At 44.0% G+C, this 26,769-nt stretch overlaps 1 protein-coding gene across 1 annotated transcript in view; it reads left to right on the top strand.

Moving 5' to 3' along the window:
* LOC118734330 (titin-like) overlaps positions 1-26,105 on the top strand; it is a gene marked incomplete in the record, with an annotated part of 912,470 nt that extends 886,365 nt beyond the window's left edge. The window contains 1 exon segment of the mRNA XM_036464054.1: positions 25,941-26,105. Within this exon segment, the coding sequence (XP_036319947.1) occupies positions 25,941-26,105 (165 nt within the window).
* Positions 26,106-26,769: the final 664 nt, after the last annotated feature.

The raw sequence follows: 26,769 nt of genomic DNA, 5'->3' as shown, positions 1-26,769 counted from the left end.
CCGATTTGGCTAATATTTTAAATATGTATGCAATACTATTGCAAAAACGTGCTGCCAAGTAGTGTTGAAGTCAAGTTATTACTAAAAAGAGCCAAGTGAGAAAGGGGCCGTGAAGGTCAGATTAAATCGAGCTGTTGCACCATTGAGTATATCGAACGCTCCTGCGTTGCGATTGGCCCAATGGATGTGATTTTCCAATATTATTATTCAAACTTTTAAGGTATTTCGTCGGAAATAAGTAGATGTATATCGCATTTCTGTAGAACAATGATCCGCACCCATTTTGAAATTGCCACCAACTATACTGTAAAGCTTCTAGGACATTCACTATAGAACCGGGTCATTGTTGCCGCCAGGGAGTGAAGAGGAAAAAATTTATTTCGCTTTGCGAATAACCGTGCTATGAAATGCCGCACAACTGGAGAATTTCAAGAACTTCTTCACGCATATAACTTTTTCCTTAGGTTATTTAAAGCGGCAAATGACCACCAAACCATAATCTTAACAGACGAATGTGCCAATGACAATCGTAAACGTGAAACGTGGTGAAAATGTTGGACCAAAAAGTTTCAACAAAATATATAATAATTTTGGGCAGCTCGCTTAAATCTTAATATTTTTCCGAAATATTTTGATGGACGTCTTAAAATATAATAGACTTTATAATTCCAATGGAAAAATAGTAGCGATTTTTTTTTTTATGGGGAATGGTGCAGTCTAATACACATATGTACATATGTACCTACCTAAGAGATAAAGCAGGTTAAAATTGCACGCAACTATTATTCTGTGCATGAGAATATAAACATAAACTAGCAGACCCGCGTCCCGCTCAAAATTAATTTTTTTATTGAAACATTTTTTCCAACGTTTTCGCCAGCAATTCACGTTCACGTTTGGTTTTGTGGGACAGAAAGCATTTCCTCCATTGCCGTCTTAAATAATCTGAGGAAAGCGTTATACCGGGAAGAAGTTCTTGCGGCTCGATGGTGAATCATTTTTGAATCTGTATAGTATAGTTGGTAGCAATTTCCAAATTGGTGAGTATCATTGGTCCACCTTATGTTTAGTCAACGTAAAGCAAGGGCCGCAATGGTTGTGATGATTGATTTAACGGGGGTAATTTGACTTTGGTCTCTGTTGCCTCCGAATTGACGATTTTTAGCAATAACTCGGCTCCAGCGCCACCTTGCGCAACTTTTTTTGTTATAGTATTGCCCCTATCGTTACCAATAAATATATATATATATGTGGCAACCTTTCATTATTTTGCCGGCGCTGAGATACTTGGTACGGCGTGCAACTCTAAGAATCAACTCTATACCTCATTACATTTCTTTTTGACATTTATTCAATGTCTCTATGAGGTGGGTTTTGTCGAAGGCTGAGGTACGCTCAGCCGACCCAGGGTACAATGGAGGTCCCACTAACCCCCACCAAATAAAACATAATAGTTAGTGTAATACGGAGAACACACTCACACACACGAGGCGAGATGTGGCCAGTGCGCCGGCAACCTTTCGTCCAAGAAGTGAGAGAGCGGGAGAGTAACAGCGGCTATGGGTCGGTAACGGTGAGAATAACAACGGCTACGGGTCGGTAGCGTTGAGAATAACAACGGCTATGGATCGGTAACGGTGAGAGTGGCAGCACTCGGTGACGACGGTGAGAGCAACGGAAATGTGAACGGCGGTGATACTCGGTGACGACGGTGATGCCGGTGAGCGTAGCGGCAATGAGAGCGACGGTGGTACTCTACGTAGACGGTGATAGCGGTCCTGGCCTGCGGCGAGTGGCAGCAACGGCCCCAATAACGATGACGGGTAACTAGCTTTGGCTCCAGGGGCGGTAGTAATGGCCCAGCTGGTGGTGACTTACGGTGATAGTGGCGGCGGCCTCCAATGACGGTGGCTTGTAGCGGCCTGCAATGAGGAGACTGCGGAGACTGATTAGTGGGCCCTAAGCACACACTTGTGTCGCCCCTCGCAGTTGCACACTAACTATGTAGGTGCGGAACGGTTGGCGGCACGACGGCCTTGGGACCTGTACGAGGGGAGTACATCGTTGCAAATAGCAACGACAACGTCTACAAAGTGTGACGATGCATCTACACTCTGTGACGACCTACAGTCCCCTCGGCCATGTGGCATTCTGCGTAAGCGATAGGATTGCGCTCATCTGCCAAAAGGCGACGTACGCGCTCCCTTAGCTACGGAGACTGATAGCGGATGAGCACTTGTAGAGAACATTATACCCGTCGTTGTTGTTGTTGTAGCGGCTACAACAACCCCGCCCAGGATGGTTGGTATCTCAGTCGTTGTCGTCAAGTTCCACTTACGGCAACCCTAGGAAGCGTCCAGCTTCTGTGGGGTTTGTCCACAGGGCCAAGGCCGTTAGGGTTGTCGTGTTTTCCGGGCATGCGAAGAGAGGTTTCGAGTCATGTGGGGTCTCTCCGCATGCCGGACAATCATTCGGCACATCCGCATCCAACCTACTCAGGTAGGAGTTCAACCTCCTGCAGTAGCCGGAGCGAAGATGTGCAAGTGATTATAGTGATCTAACCCCGTTTAGGTCGGCGAAGTATCTCAGAAGTTGTCCGTCCATAGGGCTACATTCACTACGTATTATACCCGTCGTCGCACAAGTCGGTTGCGAAGTAAGACGAGCTGAAAAAGTTTTAAAAGTTTTTGCGCAAGTGCCCAACGAACTTCCCACGTGTGTTCGGGCGCATGCCTGCTTGTGCTTTGCTTTTGCATATTCTATTTCTAGCGCATGCCTGCCTGTGCTTTGCTTTTGCGTATTCTATTTTTTAGCGTATGCTGGTATGTGTGTGTATGTGCGCTGTGAATATTATACCCATATGTATGTACATCGTATGTACATACCTGGTGTATGTGGGTAAGCATACCGTATGTTCATACATATTTACAACGTAGGATAGATTTGTGGTAGGTTGTGGCTGCAAATATTGTAGCGTAGTGAATGCTACGCTACAGACCCCCTCCTACCTCGGCGGACGAAAGGTCGCAGTATTCTGGAGTTTTGGCCTGGAGGCCTGCAATACCTTATGCAAAGCCTAGGTAAATTTTACCATCGTACGGAATGGTGGCTCGGACGGTGTGTGTTCGCGGTTCGCTTTATTAAGATATTATTTGTTATTTATATTTCCTTTGTACAGCAAATTCTTACCTCTAAGGGATCCTCTTGTATAGTATATTGCAAATTTTCCTTAAGCTTAGCGTTTTTTTTTTTTTTTTTTTTTTTTTGACAATAATATAACAGTATAACAACAAAAGAATTTTTTTTTTGATAATAATATAGTAGTATAATAACAAGAGAAAGATGGTGGTATACGTAATTGTACTATGGTTGAGTATCATGTGGTGGCTGCCGTCCTAAGGCCATGACGAGGTAGGTGAGAACTTCGTTCGCTCCGTTACACCGTGGGGTGGCCTCTACTTCTCAAACTTGAACAGCTTCCTTTGACTCTGCAATTGAACTAAAGCATGGTCCGGGCCTTGTCTGGTCGCGCGGGCAGAGGAAGCGCCAGCGGTGCGAGTGTCCTTGTGGATGCTTAACGGTGAGGCTTTGGAATACACCCTCGCTGTTGGCTATTGTCGCCGCAACTTGTGGGCCTTCGTGGCTGGCTGTGAGTCGCGTATCTGTGCTTTCGTTCGCGGTATCTTGGGTTGCGTCGGCCGTTGGTTGCAGCTCCCCGCTGAAGTTGTGGGTGTCGGCGGTTGTGGTGTTAGCGACAGCGGGGTTGCCCGTCATGGCGAATAATTGGTGCTGGGCGTTCGCATCGGGTTGTACTAGTGGCGGACCGCGGAGTATTTTAATGCTTAGTATACATAGTTTGTTGCGAGGCCACGGTGTTGCATCAAGGGGTGGTCACCAAGAGGATATTGCCCGCGGTTCGTCTGGTGGCGCTGGTTGTCGCTTGTTGCGTTTTCGTGTTGCCATTCTGCTTGCGCTGTAGGCGCTCTTTGGTGGCCAAATCCTTCTATCAGCGGGTAATTCATTTACTTCGTTATTTATTTCCAGCTGCATAGCGGGGTTGCGCAGGCAATAACGTTGTTTCAGCGGCTGGTGGTGCCGGAGCATGATTATGTGCTCTGCGGCTGTGCTCGGTCCAGTGCGTTTTAAAGATATGGTCTTGCGGTGCTCCAGGAAATCTGCTAGCTCCTCGTTCTGCTTCTAGTTGGGGTGCACTCTCTCCGCTAGGCCGCACAGAGCGGATGTCACCCCGACCTTTGGTGGTGTAGCGGGAGCCAGTGGCTGGCCATCCAATGTGATGACAATGCCTCGTTTTGCTAGGAAGTCCATTCCTAATACTATCTGCTCCGCCAGGTTGGGAATCACTGCTACCGATGTGTAAGTGAACTGACCATTGCATTCAATCCTGACGGGGCAGGCGTGCGTGCTTGCGACGCAAGTTTGACCTGCGAGTTGTACGTCCTGCTGATTGGGCACGGGCCGGATGTTGCGCCGTTCCAATTGCGCGCGCGTGCTCTCGTCGACGTACGTCAGCGTGGCTCCTGTGTCCACCAGCGCCCGTAACTTCAGGCCTTCGATGGTGACGTCGGCATAGAAGCGGCCGTCGCTGTTTCGCCTCTCAGGTTGCTTTGATGTAACTGCGGCGGTGTGTGAAAATGTAGCCGTCGGAGCTGCTGATGTTGACTTGCGACACCGGCATTCCCTAGAGAAGATCCCATCCTGTCCGCATCGTGAACAGAATAGCCGCCGCGCGCTGGTACAGTGAAAGCGTGTATGTCCGCGCTTCTTGCATCGCCAGCAGGTGTTCCTCCCGTCGTACTGGTTTCCCACAGTCGACAAGCTGTGCGCCGCCTGTCGGTTCTGTCTGGATTTGTCGTTCTTCAGTAATTCGTACTCATCGGTGAGCTCCATCAGCTCTTCGATGGTCTGGAATTCGTTCCTTTTTACGAAGAGTACTCGAGCGCAGGCCGTCGTAGATGCGCTCCAGATGGTCCTCGTTGCACGTCGTTGGGTGTTGCCGGATGAGTGTCTGGAGGGCGAACATGTAGTCCTTGGCCTTTTCCCTATGCAGCTGTTTGCGCTGGCGAATGGTGTCTTCCAGCCGGCTTACATGTCGCTTAGGCAGGAAAAATCTTTCTGCCTCGGTACGGAATCTGGCCCAAGTGGTCATCTGCTGCCTCCGGATGCGAAACCAATGGAGTGCTTTGAGACGTAGAACTTCGGGGAGAGTTGGGAGGAGTTGCTCTGGCGCGATCTGGTAGCATTCCGCCAGCTCCTCAATCCTGTCAAGAAAGTCGTGCAGGGTGTCGCCGTCGGAGTAGTGTACGTCCCAACGACGGACGGCGCTCATCACTTCGGCGTTGCTCATACTGTCCCGTTTGTGGACTTTCGGTTTCGCTCCTCCATGGTGTAGAAAGGATTCCCCTAGTTTGATGGCTGGGTGTGATTCGGGTAGCAATTTTGCTATGCAAGCCTCCTCGGCTGCGATCTCCATTTCCAGCTCGCCGAGGAGATTTTCGGTCGACTTTATGGTTCCCTTTGCTCTGACGAAGTTGCTCAGAGCGCTGCGTAGCTCAGCGACAGTACTTCCTTCCACTGGTAACTGGTATTGTCTGCACTCTTCAATTAACCTCTCTTTCTTCAGAAGATATATCCTGCCCAGCGAGTCGACATTCAGCGTCGTGGTGTTGTTTTCGGTCATCCGTGTGTCAGTTGTTGGTTGTAGTGTGTTCGGTGAACCCGCTTCCGCAGTGTTGGTGCTTGTTGAAGTTTTTGCACATGCGCCTGCAGAGCTGGGTCCCTGCTCGGGCGCCATTTATGAGGTGGGTTTTGTTGAAGGCTGAGGTACGCTCAGCCGACCCATGGTACAATGGATGTCCCACTAACCCCCACCAAATAAAACACAATAGTTAGTGTAATACGGAGAACACACTCACACACGAGAGGCGAGATGTGGCCAGTGCGCCGGCAACCTTTCGTCCAAGAAGTGAGAGAGAGGGAGAGTAACAGTGGTTATGGGTCCGTAACGGTCCGGTAGCGTTGAGAATAACAACGGCTATGGATCGGTAACGGTGAGAGTGGCAGCACCCGGTGACGACGGTGAGCGCAACGGCAATGTGAACGCCGGTGATACTCGGTGACGACGGTGATGCCGGTGTACGTAGCGGCAATGAGAGCGACGGTGGTACTCTACGTAGACGGTGATAGCGGTCCTGGCCTGCGGCGAGTGGCAGCAACGGCCCCAATAACGATGACGGGAAACTAGCTTTGGCTCTAGGGGCGGTAACGATGGGGCGGTCCCAATACCGAAGGTGGCGGTAGCGGCCCTAACTTGTGGTGACGGAGGGAGCAGCGCTCCTGTATCGCGGTGATTACTGCAATCGGCTGACGGGAGGGGCGTGATGATGGCTTCGGCCCAGGGCGGCAACGGCGGTGGCGGCCCTAATAACGAAGGCGGCGGCATCGGCCCTAGCTTGTGGGGACGGAGGGAGCAGCGCTCCTGGATTCCGGCGACTTATCGGAGGCGTCTACACTCTGTGACGACCCCTCCTACAGTCCCCTCGGCCATGTGGCGTTCTGCGTAAGCGATAGGATTGCGCTCATCTGCCAAAAGGCGACGTACGCGCTCTCTTACCTACGGAGACTGATAGCGGATGAGCACTTGTAGAGAACATTATACCCGTCGTCGCACAAGTCGGTTGCGAAGTAAGACGAGCTGAAAAAGTTTTAAAAGTTTTTGCACAAGTGCCCAACGAACTTTCCACGTGTGTTTGGGCGCATGCCTGCTTGTGCTTTGCCTTTGCATATTCTATTTTTAGCGTGTGCCTGCTTGTGCTTTGCTTTTGCGTATTCTATTTTTAGCGCATGCTGGTATGTGTGTGTATGTGCGCTGTGAATATTCTACCCATATGTATGTACATCGTATGTACATACCTGGTGTATGTGGGTAAGCATATCGTATGTTCATACATATTTACAACGTAGGATAGATTTGTGGTAGGTTGTGGCTGCAAATATTGTAGCGTAGTGAATGCTACGTTACAACTCCTTTGAACTTGTTTTATCTGACATTTATTTTCAACTATAGTAGTAGTATTTAAGTCGAAAAGTTTTAGAATAAACTCTCTTTTTCTGGCTGAACATCAAACGCTGTGTACTTATCGATCTACAATTGGTGACCCCGACAAGGTAACTTTAAATATTAAGAAAAAGCATCTTCCTCAGCGCTATGCCGTTGAGCGATAGCACTATGGTTTCCGCGGGGCGAGCATCCGATGCGAATCTTCTAGACATCCCGGGTCCTGCACCACGTTTGCCATTACCAGTGATGTCAGAAGACAATATACTTCTACTCTTTGGAATTTTGGTTCGAAGCATCGTCCATAACCAACGATGCAAGGAAGTTCAATATTGTTCTTGACTGTGTTCAGCCAACGAAGCTGATGGAATTACGGCCAGCGATAGAAGCTGCACCGTTGGAGACTAAATACAAATACATCCATCAAAAACTCGTAGAGCATTTTTCCGATAGTCAGTAACGCCGCCTACAGAAAGTATTAAAAGACATGGTTCTGGGCGACCGGCGCCCCAGCGAACTTTTTAACGATATGAAACGCGCTGCCGGCGCAACGTTGAGCGACAGTATTCTGCATGATTTATGGGTTAGTAGACTACCACCTTACGTGCAAGCGGCGCTAATAGCTACGAACGTTGCTATCGTGGAAAAGCTTAAAATTGCCGTCTCCATCACAGAAACAATCGGAGTGAACCACAATCAATCACACGAGGTTGCAGCGGTCAGTGAGGTTGCTAACCTAAAACTTGAAATTTCTGAACTGACCAAGCACGTGCAAAAATTTCTCGATAATAAAAGCCAACGAGTACGTTCAAGGTCGCGATCCGAATCGCGTAGTCGTCGTTTGCTTCCAGCTAATCCACACAACGACGCTTGTTGGTACCATGCAAAATTCGGCGAGAAAGCAGCGAAATGCCGGGAACCTTGCAATTTTTTATCAACAAAAAAGTCTCTATAGGCCTGCTTGGATGCTCCGGTTTCAGATCTGGGCAAACTATCTGAAGCCGCAAAATCATACCGGTTGCGCATTTATGACACGACAACAAAGATGCACTTTTTAATAGACACAGGGGCGGACGTTTCGGTTGTCCCCAAGTGCGCTAACGCAGTCCAAGCTTCTCCAAGTGGTATGAAACTGTTTGCCGCAAATGGTTCGCCCATTTTAGTATTTGGCGAGGCCATTTTCAAACTTAACCTCAATTTGCGTCGGGAGTTCGTATGGAATTTCTTTATAGCAGAGAGCGATTATTGGAGCTGATTTCCTAGCTCATTTTGGAATTTTGGTCGACTTAAAACAAAAATGTTTTCTTGATCGCAAAACAGAGTTGTGATCGATTTGTGAGATCGATAAAACGTGCGCATTGAGTATCAAGACATTCAATAAAAATTTTAATTTTTCAAACATTCTTACTGAGTTTAGAGATATCACACATTCCCGCCCGCTAAACGCAGCTACGAAATCGTCAATTCAGCACCGAATAACCACCACTGACCAGCCTGCTTTCGCACGACCGCGCCGCCTTTCGCCGGGGAATCTAGTAGCCGCAAAGGCTGAGTTCGAGTCGCTTCTCAATCTGGGGATTTGTAGGCCGTCCAGTAGCAATTGGGCCAGCCCATTGCACATGGTACGTAAAGCCGATGGCTCATGGCGACCATGTGGGGATTACAGGGCTTTGAATGCAGTTACGATTCCGGACCGATATCCACTGCCCTTTCCCCACGATTTCTCAAATATTTTGGCCAGTAAATGTATTTTTTCCAAAATTGACTTGAAGATGGCTTTTCATCAAGTGCCGATTCATGAAGAAGACATCTGCAAGACTGCGATAACAACCAACTCCCTTTGGACTTTTTGAGTTCACTCATATGACCTTCGGGTTAAGGAATGCAGCCCAAACATTCCAAAGGCTCATAAACGAGGTTCTACGCGGGTTTAATTTTGTATTCGTTTATCTCGATGATGTCTGCATTGCGTCTACTTCTGCAGATGAGCACCGAGGTCATCTTCGACAAGTTTTTCAATGGCTGAGAGATAATAACTTGACAATAAACATCGCGAAATCCGAGTTTGGCCTTTCAGAGCTTCGCTTTCTTGGTCACTATATAGCTGAGGATGGTATACGGCCCCTTCCAGAACGTGTTGAGGCATTGCTGATGTTCAAGCAGCCTACTATTGTTAAGGACTTAAAGCGTTTCTTAGCGATGCTTAATTTCTACCGCCGCTTCTTACCATACGCCATGGAAACCCAAGCGCCGCTTTTTGACATTATTCCTGGCAATCGTCGAAATGATACTTCAGAACTGTCGTGGACTGAGGACAACGTACAGTGCTTCAACTCCTGCAAACATCAGTTAGCAAATTGCGCGTTACTCGCCCATCCAGTACATGATGCGGAACTGTCAATGTGGGTCGATGCTTCTAGCTTTCCCGCTGGTGCCGTATTGAATCAGGTAGTAGACGGAGCGCTACAACCATTAGGTTTTTCTTCTCGCAGGTTTTCCAGTACAGAAAGTCGATACAGCACCTACGATAAAGAGTTGACTGCAGTATATCTGGCTTTGCGACACTTCAGATACATGGTCAAAGGACAAAGTTGTCACATATGTACAGACCATAAGCGCCTAATTTATGCATTCCAGCAAAATCCGGATAAAGCTTCCAGCCGTCAAGTACGCCAGCTTAATTTTATATCACAAATCACTACCGACATTCGCCATGTAAACGGCGAAGATAATGTGGCTGCTGATTTGTGTTCGCGAATCCAGTCGCTTGCGACCGAGCCTATAAATGACGACGATTTAGCCGACGACCAGCGACGACGGGGAGCTGAACGACTTATTGGATGGTAATATTCATCACTCGCTTAAGATTAAAAGTTTTGTTCTTCCTTTCAGCTCGAAGGGTTTGTATTGCGACACTTCGACTGGTCGTATCCGGCTATTTGTAACCAAAAAATTCAGGTAAACGTTTATGCGCTCAATTCATAATCTAGCACACCCAGGTACAAGGGGAACAACGCGACTAATAACAGAGCGGTTTGTTTGGCCTGGGACACATCGGGATGGTAGAGATTACGCTCGTAGCTGTATGCAGTGTCATCGGAACAAAACAATTCGGCATAACCGAAGTCTATTGCAGCGGCGGCAGTGTCCAAGCGCACGATTTGCGCACTTACACATTGATCTGGTCGGATCGTTCCCACCATCTGAAGGCAGCCGGTATTGCCTTACTATCGTCGATCGTTTTACGCGCTGGCCAGAAGCGTTGCCAATACCTGATATCACGGCGCCGACTGTTTCTAAGGCATTACTGAGTGGTTGGATTTCACGGTTTGGCGTGCCATTGACCACCACATCCGATCTAGGGCGGCAGTTCGAAAGCGCATTATTTCAGCAGCTGTTGAAGTTACTAGCTGTTCGCCACTTCCGTACAACGCCCTATCACCCTCAAACAAATGGGATGGTCGAAAGATGGCACCGCACGCTGAAAGCAGCTATACTATTTCAAGACGCTAACCAATGAACATCGTATTTACCACTGATTTTGTTGGGATTACGATCTACACACAAAGACGACTTGGGTGCCTCCCCATCTTATTTGGTGTATGGCGAAAGTCTTCGGCTGCCCGCTGAATTTTTTACCGATAGTGCATCTACGATATGGTTAAGCAACTTCGCCAATGCATGAAGGACTTGCGACCTGTTGACACGGCTTGGCACATAAAGCAGAAGGTTTTCGTACACTCGGGTTTAAAAAGTTGCGAACAGGTATTTATTCGTGACGACTTAATCCGGCCCTCACTTTCACCTCCGTACAAAGGCCCATATAAGGTCATTCGACGAACCCCGAAATATTTCGTAGTCCAGGCTAACAACAACGAGGTGAAAATATCAGTCGACCGGTTGAAGCCCGCGTTGATCGCCGCCCAGCCAGCTGTCTAGGAGGGGAGTATTGTGGCAACCTTTCATTATTTTGCCGGCGCTGAGATACTTGATCGGAGTGCAACTCTAAGATTCAACTCTATACCTCATTTCATTTCTTTTTGACATTTATTCAATGACTCCTTTGAAATTGTTTAATCTGACAAATCTTTTCAACTATTGTAGTAGTATTTAAGTCGAAAAGTTTTAAAATAAACTCCCTTTCTCTGGCTGAACATCAAACGCTGTGTACGTATCGATCTACAGATATATATATATACATATATATCTCGAATATGAATCAAATCGGATCACAAATTCGATTTTGAGTAATAACTCGACTACAGTGCCACCTGGCGTTCTAAGTTGTGAACCCAAACTATACAGACACATAAAAAATTTCATTAAAATCGTTTCGGTCGTGTAGGAGGAGTCCACCCACTAGAAAAAGTCTTTTACATACTGACACTTTTCGGCATTTTTGGCCATAAAACAAACTATCACTATCGTTATACGGAGAAAATGCGCAACATCATCAGCGAAAAAATTGTCAAATATCATCGGTAGCTTATAGCCATTTAAAACTTGCACTTTATGACACTGAAATTGAGTGAACTGCAAAACTGAGTACCTAAAATTTGGTGCCATTTGATGCAAAAGGAACTATATTTCTATAAAAAATTTACAAAAAAATGTATTATGAAAAAAAATACTCTATTCGGGGTTTATACATATATTTACAGATAGACAAAAGTTTTAATATGTTTGGAAAGCGCCACGCCCCCTTTACAGGTAGCCCCAAAATCTCTGTACCAATTTCCAGGACACTACTACAAATATTTCCAGAGATATACGCTATGAAAAATTCGATATGTGTGGGTGATGCCACTCTCCCTTAATATATCGAAAGTCTGCAGTAGGTGACTAAAATTAAAAAAATATCGGTACAGCCGTTCGCGTTTTATAAAGAAAAGGAGCTTCTCTTTATATAATTAGTGTCGGTAACACAGGGCAACACAGACAATAAAACAGACAATGGAAAATTATCTAATTAAAAAAAATTTTAAAAATCCCTGTTAGCTGTTCAACAAATGACTAAAAGTGACCTTACGCTCAAGGTGCAGGAGTGGTATTTTCAGGGATTAAAGTCAGAAGTCCAAGTCTTAATCTAAGCCTAAGTGAAAGGTTCTAACATCTTTAGCTTAATTGCGGTACGTACTCAAACTTCCCAAAATGAGTTTTTCCTGTCCAACAAATGACTATAAGTGACCATCGAGCAAAGGTGTAGGAATTTGCAAAGATAGTAGTCGAGATTTCTTGCTATAATCTAGGCCTAAGTAGGAGGTTCTACCACCCTTTGTTACTTTGCCAGAGCTTCTCAAATATTGAAACAAACCCGATTTTTTGACACTTTAACCTCGTTTGTTTTTTTATGCTTATTTTTGTTGACCTGTTTATTAAATATTGTTAAATAGCGAATAACCACGGAAATCGGACTATAAATTTGTTTTTTTTGGAATAGATCGGTCCCTGCTCTACCTATTAGAAGAAAAGTATCCTATATGTTAATACTGGCAATAAGCTACCTACATGACCTGCTTGATGGTCGTACCATAAATAAGATTTCTTCCAATAGATCGGTATCTGGTCCACCTACCAGAAAAAATACCCTATATGTTAACCCGGACAATAGGCTGCATACGTGAGCTACCTACGTGCCAGATTTCAAGCAAATCTGACTATAAACAAGACTTTTTCGAATAGATTGGTCCCTGGCCCACTTAACGGAAAAAATTGATCCTATATGGTAATCTAGGCAAAAGATTACCTACGTACCAAATGCATTTTTTAGCGTAGCTCGACCCCTGCGTCACCTATCGGAAAAATTAAAACTTTGTGCACTCCTCCTTCTTAACACCTTTCCAAAACGGCAGCAACCATTCGAATTACAATGAATTTCACAACTATTCGAAATTTCCCACTTTTCACAATGATTTTTCCACCTTTACATTGTCCAAAATCATCAAATCGTGAGACAAAATGCAAAATTTCTCGAAAACAAAATTCAAATTTTTCGCGTTCTTCCGGATTTTTCCGTGTTTTCCACCTAGAATTTTCTACTTTTCCATTCGAAAGCCATTCCGAAGGAATTACACAAAGAATTCCATACAAAAAAATCTATTTTCGATTTTGGTAATTTCCCGGCTTTCCCGGAAGGTCTTCCCAAAATTTTGTTTCGTAAAACCTTCTCCTCGCAATTACGAACAAATAAGAAAAATTTAGCCAAATCGGCCCAACCGTTCTCAATTGATGAATTATTATATATTTTTCACACCATTTTTATATATATAGATAAAGATATACATATGTGTATTTATGTATGTATATACACACACATCTGCATATGTACATACAATCCTTTACTCGAAATTCTTAGTTGATGCAATTTGTATCCCATACAAGCAGCGCAATTTTTGCGTGACGTCACCTTGGTGCAATCGGGCAGAAATGGGCATATCCCTATTAGTGGGCGTGTATTCTTCTAATATCCCTGCCTTCTCTTTGGCTGTTATGAGTTCGATTTCAGCGATTAGCCCTCGCTTTTTTATGGTTCGACAACGGTCCATTAAGTTTGGTTCCGTTATCTTATTGCTCAGCTGAGGATTTATTTAGCCAAAAATGTCGTACATTTGTTTCCTGAATCCAATTTGAGCCGAATTCCTCACAGTTGCAACGCGCAACATCTCTGTTCATTGCATTAGTCCATTTTATGCGTTTGCGCTGTTGTCCTGCCATTTCGGTCATCTGATCTGGATCAGTTGCAGCATCTCTGGAAGTTATGAGGGTAGCGTTTTGCTCATTTATCACTACTGGCCCAACTGGGCGGCCAGCAGCGCAGGAGTTTTGTCGTGGTCCCGACGCTCTTTGTAGTTGATTTATATCCGAGGCTTGATTTAAACTTTCAGCTGCTATTTTCAGTCTTTGTCCGCGAGTAGTATTTTATTTCCCACCTGCCCGATATACTTACGAAGGACTCCCCAATTCACACCAGGGGATGCGTCTGATGGCACACTGGAAACTCTACATGGATTATTATTATTACTATTATTATTATTATTTTTTATATATACATATTGACTGCTAAATATATACATAAATGACTGCTAGAATCTATACTACCTTCCTCGAGGGTGGGATTCCCACCGGAGCGTGTTGGGCTACACACTAAAACCCAAACTCCCACCGCCCGAGCAAGAATCCCGCATCTGGAACCGCAATCCTGCATATTTTCAGACGAAAAAGAGCGCTGCTAGATCCTCGGGGCTGCTATCTTATAGGGGCGTTTCATTCGGGTGTCCAATTTCACGTATATCAGAACTGTCTCCAATTTCTCTGCTCGTGAGATCGTTACCCCTAATATGATATTCGAAGTTATGTCTCCGTATCTTTCTTCCACCATTATGCGTGAAGTCAAGAAGTGTTCGCAAGTGAAGAATGTATGGTGCACGTTATCTTCGCCGTTTTTGCAGTAGCGACAGAACTGTGAGTCCACCCTTCCCACCCTATGAAGTTATTCTCGGAAGTAACCATAACCGTTGAGGAATTGCGTCAGGCAGAATTCGACTTCCCCGTGCGGTCCTCTCAACCAAGTCTGAACGTCGGCTATCAGAATGTGCGTCCACTGACCTTTTGTGCTCCCGTTCCAGTTTTATTGCCACTGCTCGATTAGTTGCTCGCGTGCCCTTGCCGTCATCAAAAGTTTCGTACAGCATGGCTTCAGGCCGCCCAAATTCGCCCTCAAACGGCTTAGATCGACCGTGCTCTGTGCAGCTTTTTCACATAATCCGTGAATGTGTTCCCAAAATGTGAGTTTGTTGTCAAGCTTCACCCCTTGGTCTTTTGTAGACCTATAATTTGTAATGAGCTGAGGCCCACCCATCATGTTTATAATTTTTGAAATCCGTTTCTTGGTGAGCAACCCTATCTCTGTTTTGGCTGCAGCCAATTGCAGACCGATATCGTTATCCATCCACTGACGCTGCGCATAACCTTGTTCAGCTTGAGCTGTGCCAGCTGCTGTTATGACGCCCGCGAAGGTGAGAAGGAAGGCGCTCGCGGGCATTTCCGTGAGCAACAGACTGTCATGCTTGGCGCTGCAGAGATCTCTACCGAGTACAGACCCCTGTGCCGCTCCGCCGGTTATACGTCTCTTTCTCTGACCTTCCATGTGGTCCCATCTTGCCGAGGTGAAGGCGTTATTGTTGTCCATTTTAACCAACAGCACCATTGGCGGCACTGGTGACAGGCTTCTTCGGCTTTATATCCCGCCTCGACTACTTCACTAATTGCTCCAATAGTTAACTAAGTGTTCCTTCCTGAAGCTGTGTTGTCAGGGTGTAAGGCCTCCATCGTTTTCTTTGGCTCACGTCAAGTGTATTTTGAGCAGACTCTCAATCATCTTGCCTGCTGTTTCTGACATTCAGGGTAACCGGAACGATGAAGGAGATGTTGGGTCCCGTTTGCCCTTGGGTATAAGAATCAGGCTCGCCTTCTTCCATTGGCTTGTTAAGACTCGTGCCCTAAGGCAGGAGATCAGGGCTTGTCCTCGCTGCTACCCTGATTGCCTTCGCTTGTATACCATCGGGGACTGGAGCTTTGCCGGTTTTCATGCTCCGCAGCGCTGAAATCAGCTCATATACCGAAAACATTGGTACCTCGGCTTATTTCTCGACGAACACTGTATTTGCTGTTAGTGGGTGTGTGGGAAATTGTGCATCCATGTGATGTGTGTGGCATTTTTTATGACTATTTTGTATCCCTGTCCCCATGGATCGCGATACACTTCGTCACATACCGCTTTCCAGCAGTTCTGTTTACTCTTCTGTATCTCTACCCCAAGTGCTTTCTATCTGCCCATTCTATGGCTGGCTCTTCGCATCTCTGCAATTCGTTCATTCCACCAGTATGCCTGCTTTTTACCTGACCGTGTTCTCCTTTGCGGTATTGAGGTTTTGCTTGCCCGGTGTTTGAAGCGCATGGTTTCTTCAACCAGCTTATGAACATCGACCCTAGAGGGGTCTATCACAACTCATCTTCAAGGTCTTCGAGTTATTTCCTGAAGACAAGGACTGTGACATTTGGCGACAGATAGTAGCTCACAATAGTGATTTGTGCCATTTTCACACTGACGTAGCATCGTCCGACGCTGCTTCTCTCTGCGCGATGGTTGGGGTTAGCAATCCATATCGCGGCCGAGCCTGGTTGGCCAACATGCCAGGTTTTCTTTGTTCTGTAGGGTTCATTGATTATGACAGCGTCTGCTCCTTGTTCAAGTACCAATTGGTCCAGCAGGTCATCAGCTACCCTACTCCTGTTCATATTTCCTTGTGTGAATTTAATCACATTCGTCAAGCTTTGTCTTGCCCTCAGCAAAGGCATATGTGAAGGCCTTGGAAGCTCCCGACCCAGCCAGCTGATTGAGGTTTTCTCGTTATCCCCTGCCGACAACAAGTAGCAGCTTGGGCTTTCTTTATATGCCGAGGCTTATCACATTCCCAGCATGAACTGCATCTGTCTGGACCTTTGCATTACGCTGTTTTGTAGTCAAATCCCAGACATTTAGAACACCTTTGGACATCCGCGCACTCTCCGACACGGCAGATAATACAATCTACTCGCAACTTCCCCTTTTCAATAAGATTCCGGCCCACCAGTTCGTCGATTTCTACCATGGTCATTCTTTGCTCACGCGAGTTTACAGCGATAGTGGCGTGGAGTTGGCCATTCATCCTGCACCCTAATTCCCCGCGTATAGCCTTCTCTACCTCTGGGGTCGTGGTTAAGCAGTCCATGGGCATCTCCAAGGCAATGCATACATTTTCCTTAAATGCTGATTGGTCGCATTGTCGCGCGACATTACGATGAGCACGCCGCCTTCGCGGGTTTTTCGTACCGATCGAATTACGGTCTCCGTCTTCTCATGTTGAAGCTTACTACGTACAGTGCCTCTGCGTTTTCCCTTCAGCAGGCTTAATGACGGGGATAGAGGTCGAGCACTCTTTTGTGGACCACGGCTAATTTTCCGCAACGCAGAAGGGGTTGACCGTTTTCTGGCGCTGTTATCGGGGATTACTTAATATGTTTCAGCTCTCCCCAATTTGGGCCTTATCCGTTTTTTTATCCATGGACACATTTTTTTGCTTGGAGACAGCATTCTGCATCTTCTTCTAGACGAGCCGAATCTGTGCCAAGTGCTCAACTTCAGTCCTTGTGAAGACGTACTTGCCGCAGCTGGTGTCCGAGGACGACCATCCTGGCTGCCGGGTGTTGTCTTTGGGGAAGGTTAGGCCTTCAGAGCCACCTTGGCAGCTTTGTCTGTGCTTGAGCTATCGGTTTTTGCCAGTATAGGAGTTTTTGGTGGACAGCTCACAACTCTACTGCTTCTTTTGAATACACTGTATCCTTCCTCCAAAACATCTACTATGTGTTTGCGTTTTTATTTATTCATTTAATTTCAATTGTGTCTCCGCTTCAAGCAGCTATATCCGCACGTAGCTTCCAAATGTCCCGAAGTTCCCTTCTTTCAAAGGAGAAGGCCATGGCGAGTGTTTTCATAAATCCGTAAGGGATATTGTGTTCAGAGCCAAGACAGCCCAAAAGCAGGACTAAATCTCTACTAGACCTATGCGGCCAACTAAATTTCGACGTGAACGCACTTGAAGATCTGCCAGGGGTTTAAAGAGACGCGGCGATTGCAGCGTTATCCCACAAGCCTTTTCTGTGTGGTGTCACCCTCACAACTTAAGTGGTGGGATACTGCTATCACCAGCCTAATGTTGAGCTAATCGTATACGTTTTGAAGTTTGTCATGAATAGGATCTGACTGGTCTCAATTCTGGAATGCTTGTTGGGAGGCGACATCTCTTCGCCCGGACACAAGTTATTAATCAAGCATTTCTGATATTTTAAATCAGGACCTCATCTCCTGCCGCTCTTGGTCTGGAACTGCTTATTGGTTATTCACACCTAAACGAGGTATGCCGTTCACGATTCGCCCTGTGTTTCCCCGGTAAGGTCCTGAACTTAGCCCTTACTATTATTATTATTATTGTTGTTATCTTATTTATATATATAAAAATGAAAAATGGTTTCGTATGACGGCGATGCCTGACCAAACGGCTGAACCGATTTCAATTCTGTAAAAAGTCCCTTTTTGGACCTCCTGTGTGGAAGGTTATTCGATTTAAAAAAATTTTAAATTTTTTGTTGCTGTTGCCAGAAAATTAAGAATGCTGAGACTTTACGATTTCACAATTTCATAGTCTTCCGTATATTGTATGTCACTAAACTACCAATCGGCTGGACCGATTTCGTTTATATTTGGTACATATGTGCACCTTGAAGGAAAATATTCCGACTAAAAATTTAACCGCTGGGTGGCGCTGGGGCCGGGATATTCCTAAAAACTGCATTTAGTTGCAGATTTAGCTCATATTTAGGACAATTGTTAGCCAATTGAAAAGGAATATTTGGACTCAAAAATTACACGATAGGAGGCGCTGGGGTAGGAATGTACCTAACGTTCTTATACAGTGGGAGATTGATAGATATCTACACATATACATACGTCGCAATAAAATGTTGAAACCCCTTTTTTGAGGGCACCAATATATGTATGTCTTAAACCAACTACGCTGGGGAACTGAAACTTGGCACGGATGCATAAATTGTAAATAATAAATTGTATTTGAAAGCTGGAAGCTATTGGAAAAGGGGGCGTGGCACCTCCCATAAAAACTGAAGTTCTCATATCGCTTATCGTTGGAACCGCTTAAGCCAACGTACTGAAATTTTACACAGCTATGTAAATATCGTCGTTTAAACTACAAAACTGCGTATCGTCATTCTGCAAAACCGCGTAACTGATATTTGCTGCCAAAAATTGGATTTGCTCACACAAGCTCTTGGTCAATCCTTATCCATTCGTCCTGAAATATACTAGCCAGAAATGCGATTGCTTTATAAAAAAGAGAACCATTTTAAAATATAAGTGTTTTTACTCTCTAGAAAATAATTTATATAACCTCATATATACGGTTTTTGATACGCGGTTTTGTATTCTAAACGACGATATGTTATTTTTACTGTGCTCACGACGGAAAGTGGAAGGTATTGGAAAGGGGGCGTGGTACCTCCCATACAAACGCAATTTCTTATATCGCTTATATTGCAGAAAATTTATCCAATGAATGGCGCTGCTGCCGAAATATATAGATATCCATGTCTTTACTTTTCAGATGCCTAAATGAAATTGAGTTAGCGCACCTTTGTTTGACGCCCTCATATACTGGGTGGCGCCGAATGAGCTATATGGTTTGAATTCTTTATAACAGTTTTTTTTTTACTCTATGCCAACGGGATCCACGCCTGAAAATGACCTGCCAGCAGCGTTGCCGAATGCTTTTGCTGAAAAATCGTCATTTTACCTTGAAAAAAATCGTAATTTCGGCCAAAAGGACCTAAAATTTTTGGTTATAATACTGGGTGGCGCCGAATGAGCTATATGGTTTGAATTCTTTTTAACAGTTTTCTATTGGGAATGAGCTATATGGTTTGAATTCTTTTTAACAGTTTTCTTTGGGGATATTTGAAAGAAAGAGTGTACGTTAACAAACCAAGAACCATTCTCCAACTCCAAACCAACATTCGAAATGAAATCATGGCCATTACACACGAAATTCTGCGAAAAGTTATGGAAAATGTGCTAAAAAGAGCACGTATGTGCGAGCAGAAAATGGACATCACTTACAGGATATCATTTTTCAAAGCTAGTTGCAAAAAATTCCCCAATAATATACTGTATTTAAAAAAAAATTATAATAATCGCATAAATAAAAAGTTATAAACCATTTAAACCATATAGCTCATTCGGCGCCAATGCGATCTTGCATTTACCTCCGATTGAGGAAATTTCTCGGGCGGCTGTTATTGCAGTAGTACCAGTTCATAAATATTAAGACGAATTGTAAAAGTGGCGACTCGACAATGAAAGATTCGACCACATCCGTTCAAGAAGGAACACGGTAGGTATGTATATCAATGGCTTCATTTCAACGATATTCAAGAGATCACTCGACTCATTTAGCCAATGTACGAGAAAACTTTTCTTCCTGTGGTATAGCGAGGATTCTTGGCCCTCCTATAACGGAAAACGCTCATCTGTGACCTTGAGTTTGCTTATAAGCACTTTATTGGCTTAGTTTTGCTAAAATTTCAAAATCAAAAGTCATCAAAACAAATTCTATGGGACTGAAAAATATTATTTTCTACTTTTTAGTCCACTTATAAAAGCTTGGTACATTCAAAAGTTTTGTATATATTATTTATTTTCTACTTTTTATTGTTGTCTGTATAAAATTTTGCAATAGATATTAAAATAATTCAACGATCTTAATACATTGGGGTTTACACACGGCGATTGTATTTTATGAGACGCGTTTTTTCATGGCAGAAGTTCACTCAGAGCTTTGCCATTGCCTGCCGAGGGGCGACGGCTACCCAAAAATACGGCACTCCCAGCGTCCAAAAACACGTTAAAAATACCTTATAAGGCCTTCGAACGCCTCAAAAAGGCCACTGGAGATCAAATCAACCAACTGGTTTCAGGGTAGACTCAAACGGTTGCCCAAATGGTCCCTGATTGGGCTCAGCCTGTTAACCAACTGGTCCCCAAATACTAGTTACCAACTTGTCCTAAACTCGTTACCAACTGGGCCACCCGTACCCTAACTGCTTTCCAAGTCACTCCACCAAATACACCCACTGAACAAACACCACATTTTCGTACCTGTCTAACCCTTCGAAATTTTTTGTTGGGCTAACGCAAAGCCCCCTAACACTAGTTTTACCCCTATCGAAACCAAAGATGTACACACATTAATAACACGGTGTAACAAAAAAGAATAAAGCCTAGGAAGTTATGTATATTTTCTGGTAGGTCTTTTGGAGTAAAATCAGAATCGAAATAATAAATTTGCCAAACACCGGTAAAAAACCGGTTTTTCGTACTTTTGCGCACTTATAAGTCAGTTTATTGCCGTGTTTAAAAAGAAGAAGCTTGGGCCTTTCGAACGCAGTATTTTATTAGAAACCCACATTAGTCCGAAATTGATTGTAAAACTAAACTTAATAACGAAAAAACTAGTGTTTATTTTCAAAAATCGGATGAAAGTTCACCGAGTTATTAACCTTTTTATGATAACAAAATTTTTGCAAAAATATTATTTTTGACTATACTACTAAAGAATTCAGAATCATCAGTTTCTCGTTGTAGTGACTAGCAATATTCTAAAATCGTTTTTGTTTTATTTTATCCTCCGAAGCGTTTTTAATTGTTGCTATTTCTTGATGAAGGAGTTCCTTTCACGGTGCATGGATTGCACGAAAAAAAACCGGTTTTCCTATGGGACAGCTTTGCAAACCCGCTAATCCCTGCACCGTGCACTGCGAGAGTACCCCTGCGTACCGGAATGACTCGGGTTTTCCCCGACCAAGGGCTATTGTTTCGGCGATGTAACCCCGTTTAGGTCGGCGAAATCCCTCAAACGTTGTACGTTAATAGGGCTACATCTTCTTCGCATGCTTCTGCTCAGGGCTGGCATTTATTCAAACCCTGGACCAGAAACATATACCTGCTGCATGTACCAGACGCGACTATACCACAACTCCACCTCCGTCAGATGCAACACATGCAATGGACTTACGACTCATAGGCAGTGGACTACCGCATACGTGGCCCCTTGCTACACAAATCGAGCACGGAATATTAGTAGCTGCGGTCCAAGAAACGAAGCTGCATGGCAATTCAACATTGCTGAATTGCGCCGGATACAACGTGCCCCGTCGAGATCGCGAGCGAGATAATGGTAGCCTCCTAGCGTTCATCACGCACCACACCGTGCGGTATTATCTTATCGAAGCAGACATCGACGGCAGGGATACCATCCTAGAATGTCAAGGTATTTCTAACTGGTCAAGCGATGTCGAGATCAAAATATTTAGGGTATATATACCCCCCGCCACCAGCTTCCCGGCAGGACATCACCCTGAAATAGGTGCGCTCCTCAGAGGTGAAAACCGTACGGTAGTTGGCGACTTCAATGCGCGCCACGGTCTTTGGCATTCAAGCCTGTCCAACGATCGTACGGGAACACAATTGGTACAGCGCAATGCACAATTCTGCACAATGAACGACAACGCACCCACCAGGATTATGGGAAGCTGCTGCAGCTCGTTAGACCTAACAATAGTCAGTGCTGGTCTGGTAAACAGTATATCATAGCGACCTATGCTGACCTTAGCATCAGACCATCTGCGCATAGCCATCTCGATTGATAAACCAGTGACTTTGCTTCCGCGGATCACCGGACCTATGTCAACTGTTCTAAAGCTGATTGGAAAGGCTTCGCGGATGTTACTGAAAGCGGCTTCACTGCGCTACAAACATCAACCGAAACTCACTTAGGTGAGCGTAAATTCCAAAGGGTTGTCACTGCTGCTGCAGCCCGCTTCGTCCCAGCGGGATGCATCTCGGCCCCGTCCGAATTTTCCTGCTGAAGCGGCTGTCCTAGCCGATGAGGGCGACAACCTTCGTCAGGCCGATCCCGAAAACCCCGTATCAGGGATCTCAACTCGGAGATTCGGCAACTTGTGAACGTGCATAAGCGGAGGAAATGGGAACAGCATCTGAAACCCTGCAACTTCGCCTCTGGTGTGAGTAAGCTTTGGTCAACCGTGAGGTCATAGTCCAACGCTACGAAGCGTGATGACAGAGTTGAGATAGACTTTGGTGACTACGCTTCGTCGTATCCGGAGCGATGCGCGTTCCATTTTAGCCGGCAGTTCATATTGCATCCTCCAGTGGATAAAGCCAAACGTTGAGTGAACAGAAGGCTGCACAAACTGCCAAAACCTAGTGCGCCTCTTGTTTTCACCAGCGGTGAGGTAAGGGTAGCCAATGGGAAGGCGAAATCCCCCAAAGCCATTGAACCCAACAGAATTTGCATGTTGGTACTGAAAAATTTAGGTCCTGCGGAAGTAGCGTACCCAACAGAAGTCATCGATCTGTCAATGGCCACCCGCGTCATTCCAGACATCTGGAAGATGGGGAGAGTGGTCCCACTGCTTAGATCGGGGAAACCATCCAACAAAGGAGAGTCTTATCGTCCGATAACCCTCCTTTCCCCGGTAGCGAAGACACTAGAGGCCTTGCTACTCCCGTATTTTATGAACCACTTGACCCCAACGAATCATCAGCATGGGTTACGTAAAGTGCACAGCATTTAACGCTATAAATACCCAGATAACTCGTGGCCTTAACCGAAACCGCCCCTGTGAGAGAACCATTCTAGTAGCGCTGGACCTGTCTAAGGCGTTCGACACTGTCAGCCATTCAACGCAACTAGAAGACATAGAGGCCTCCCATCTTCAACAGGGACTCAAACGGTGGTCGGGGAATTACCTGAGTGGTCTTCACTCGCCAGTAACATTTGGAGACAAATCGAAAAACCTAGGAAAATAAAACAAGGGGTTTCACAGGGTGGTGTCCTTTCCACAATACTGTTTAACTTTTATATTTCAAAGCTCTCTCACCCACCAGAGGGAGTCTCCTTTGTCTCTTATGCTGAAGATTTTTCGATCATAGTGTCTGGGAATAGAATTGATGATTTGTGCTCGAAAGTAAACGGTTATATAGCCGCGCTTTCTCGCTTATCACTACACGGAGCCACAGACGTGGTCACTCAAACAGACAACTCCTAGCAGAAGAGACTTCGCCCAGGCACGTCAGGCCCAAGTTTCTTCTTTTTAAAACCGGCAATAAACTGAAACTCGGTTCATAACCAACTAAGTTACAGGCTTATAAGTGCGCAAAATACAAAAAAACCGGTTTTCTAACGGTAAATCGAGATTTGAGGGGTGTTTTTGGGAAAATTTCATATATCGATTCTTGTTTTACCACATCTGCCATCATGTTTATCCTCGCTATTTGATGATTATGATGATGTTTCTTTAAAGTTAATTATAGAAAATTTAATTTGGTAATTTAAATTTAAAAACCAAAATTACTTACCTTTTTATTTTAACAAATATCGATCCATAATTTTTATCTTAGGAAATTCATAACGCCTAGTTTGAGCGGCACAAAGCCGAGTTTGAGCGCGAATTATGACCGAAAATCTAGTGGAAAACATATTCATAAAAATTAATATCTACCTGTCCCGAAAGGTAAATTTATGACAAAAACCTAATGTTTGCTGTCACCTACCAAAAAGCAGAGAGTATATAGTGCGCGCAGTTCAACGGATAATTTTTGCTATCCATATTTGACAATAGCAACACAAGATTGATGACAAAAACGAAAAATTTGTCGCCAGCTACCCCAAAAAAATAAATCTCCAAGTGTTGCCAGATATCTTCAATGTGGAAATTTTTATGGGCTTTTATTTTGTTGTTAAAAGATATTTTCATTTTGAAGATAAATGTACACTTCTGGCAACACTGATGTACATATATACGAGCACCAGTTAATTTCATTTAAAGAAATGGCGTGTCGTCCATTACCTCTAGTGTCTAATGATATGTTCTCTGATATGATACCTACCGACGAGGTTGATGTCTAGACTGGGATTCATAGACGCAGTAATAATAACCCGGTTGTTCAATATTCAACTACTTCCGGCGAGGAGACATCTACCTCTAGTGTCTAATTGTATGTTCGTTAATATAATACCTACCGACGAGGTTGATTTCTAGACTGTTTTATAGGAACTTTCATTATAGCAAAAGTGTCTGGACAAACAAGATTGTAAGTTGAAAAAAGCGTTGTAATACATACAATTTTTGAATATTTTTAAATTTCTTAATTTTGATCGTACAATTGAAACGGTTTGGACGTGCAAAATTGTATCAATGCAAAAAGTTAATAAAAATAAAAAATATGTACGTTTCGTTGACTGGAGGGCGTTGTAAATTTTTAGCGATTCCATTTACGGTTGCCGGATATGAAAAAGACAAGATACAATCTTGATCAACAAGACAAAATAAGAAGCTTTTGCGTTTGCATTTCTTTTGCGGTTATGGTTCGATTGCTTCAAAGGTAGTTTGAATTCTTTGACATTGTACTTTCATCATTTGAAAACAATTATGCCGCCGATCGGAAGACCAATCAGTGGTTCAGGTAGCCACAATTCTCAAGGATTGGTAATTATCTAGGGAATTAGCCCCTCTGCAAAGCGTCTAAGTTAATGAGCAGCTTTATGTACATAAAGCAGAGCAGCATATGTAAATAAAAAAAATGGTGTTGGGCTGGACGAAGTTTTCCGTGTCAGTTAGTATGTATAATATAACCGTAACCATAAGCGCAACCTCATCATCCGCTTCTAAGCTCATGTTTACTGGCCGACGTTCAAGTACGAACTGATATGTGCAGCGGTAGTGGCGAAATACTGCGCGTCAGACGAACATATCGCACACCTAGATCTAAAGTGCGATTAACTAAAAAAAAAGTATGGCTATTTTTTGCAATAATGGATTCATAGGACTTATATAGGACTTCATGATTATATAAATTAACTAAAAAACTACTGTTATGCCTGTATTGCAGATATATTCCCCTCTCTGAATTTTGAGTTAGCTTACTTTAGATTTGTAGATCGCTGAAAATAAGCGCCTTGTTTAAGAATAATATAAAGATTGATAAAACATCGACCACTATTTCATAAGCGAACACAAAACTTGGAGTTTAGCTTTCCATAAATGCCATATAAATTTTAGTGTAGATACGTTATCGCGTAAAAAAAGAAACAGGGATAATATTATGTTTATTATTATCCATTATAAACTTAAACTAAATCCTCTCTTACATTTTTCTTTACATAACCCTGCATAGATATCAAGCGATGGAAATCAGACAACAAGTACATTATCAATTACTTTTGACAAATCTGATGCCGGGAAATATCTCTCATGTAAAGCATATAATCTTGTTATAACAGCACCACTGGAAGATGGCTGGATGCTTGATATCCAATGTAAGTGGAAGATATGTATATAGTTATACATACATGTATAGTACATATATATTAATTTTGTAGTAAAACGCAATCAAATTTAATAAACTAATATATGTCTTGTACGTATGGCCCAAAAAGCAAGGGCGTATCCAGATACCCCCCCTAACTTCCAAAATTTTGCGTAGATATTCAAAAATAGTACCAGGAAATGCTTGCTCGATAATAACCTTCGTTATTAAGTATTCAAGTCAGCAATTTTTTGCAGCAATGTTGGGAACAATGGCAGCACTATTTACAAATTGTCAATTGACATTTCTATTTTTACCGCCATCGGCTGTGATTTTTTGATTTTCGTTAAATAAATATTAAACAATAGCAAATTGCAATCATATATACAAAATTCTCCATTCATTAGATACCAAAAAGTACAACTCGTCAAGTTCTCGTCAAGGCGAATTTATATAAGGTGGAATCGGTTCAACAAATACAACAATTACTTGTATTTTTTTGCTTAGCGGGCCATTATCAAATTTCAGCTATTCTTCCCCAAAGGAAAAAGGGCGACAGAAAATACAAACACTCTCACGTTTTCTCTCACTCACTTGCAATCAAACTCTACTCAAAGCTGATGAAACAACACCACCTTATGAAAATTCGCCTTGGTTCTAGTACATATAATAAAGGTTCAAATGGCCAAAAATAACA

The sequence above is a fragment of the Rhagoletis pomonella genome, unplaced genomic scaffold (assembly GCF_013731165.1).
Source record: "Rhagoletis pomonella isolate Grant_MI unplaced genomic scaffold, Rhpom_1.0 Rhpom_scaffold_00001, whole genome shotgun sequence".
Classification (NCBI taxonomy): Eukaryota; Metazoa; Arthropoda; class Insecta; order Diptera; family Tephritidae; genus Rhagoletis; species Rhagoletis pomonella.
This window is presented reverse-complemented; position numbering and strand designations above follow the sequence as displayed.